Raw genomic sequence first — 1142 nt, forward strand, 5'->3', positions numbered from 1 at the left:
TGTGCCAGTAATCAACTCTTTCAGAAAGATTCACATGGGAAAGTACTTATATATGGGGACATAAAAGGTGTTGAGCGAAAACACAAAAATTCAATAAAAATTGCCGTGCTGGAGAAAAAAAAATGCCTGTCTTTTTTAAGTCATTATTTTGACGAGAGCCTGATTTCACCACGATGTCTCACAAATTGTGACAAACTGTGAGCTCAGTGTAACGTTACAAATTGTGACAAACTGTGAGCTTAGTGTAACGTTACAAATTGTGACAAACTGTGAGCTCAATGTAACGTTACAAATTGTGACAAACTGTGAGCTCAGTGTAATGTTACAAATTGTGACAAACTGTGAGCTCAGTGTAACGTTACAAATTGTAACAAACTGTGAGCTCAATGTAACGTTACAAATTGTGACAAACTTTGATCTCAGTGTAACGTTACAAATTGTGACAAACTGTGAGCTCAGTGTAAGTAACGTTACAAATTGTAACAAACTGTGAGCTCAATGTAACGTTACAAATTGTGACAAACTTTGAGCTCAGTTAATGATCCGACTTGAGAGCCCAGGGTAAGGCTACAAATTCTGGTAAGTCTGGCATAACCTTACAAATTGACGTCACATGAGGGGAAATATCGAGGTATCCCGCATGTATATATGATGCCACATATTGAGGTATCCCGCACGTATCTGTCCATGAGGGGAAATATTGAGGTATCCTGCACATATCCATGTCACATATTGAGGTATCCCGCACGTATCCATGATGTCACATATTGAGGTATCCCACACGTATCCATGATGTCCCATATTGAGGTATCCCCCACGTATCCATGATGTCACATATTAAGGTATCCCCCACATATCTGTCCATATGGGGAAATATTGAGGTATCCTGCACGTATCCAAGATGTCACATATTGAGGTATCCCGCACGTATCCATGGTGTCACATATCAAGGTATCCCGCACGTATCCATGACATCACTTGACGACGGGCGGCACCAGGAGCCCAGCAGTCCCCAGCCTGGGAGGGTCGTGGTCTCTCTTGACCAGATTGAGCGGCTCCTCGCCGCGCCCCGCCCCCATCCCCACTGGCGTCGTGTTCTCATTCTTACTCTTCCCGCTACTGCCTGTCAGGGCGTTCCCCGG

The 1142-nt window shown here is 43.9% G+C and overlaps 1 protein-coding gene across 1 annotated transcript in view; it reads right to left on the reverse strand.

Annotated features, from left to right (window-relative positions):
* Positions 1 to 267: 267 nt before the first annotated feature.
* Positions 268 to 1142, reverse strand: part of LOC101863412 (flocculation protein FLO11) — a gene marked incomplete in the record, with an annotated part of 2895 nt that continues 2020 nt past the window's right edge. Inside the window, 1 exon segment of the mRNA XM_035973745.1 lies at positions 268 to 1142. Within this exon segment, the coding sequence (XP_035829638.1) occupies positions 975 to 1142 (168 nt within the window).

Source organism: Aplysia californica, unplaced genomic scaffold, assembly GCF_000002075.1.
Source record: "Aplysia californica isolate F4 #8 unplaced genomic scaffold, AplCal3.0 scaffold02576, whole genome shotgun sequence".
Lineage (NCBI taxonomy): Eukaryota > Metazoa > Mollusca > Gastropoda > Aplysiida > Aplysiidae > Aplysia > Aplysia californica.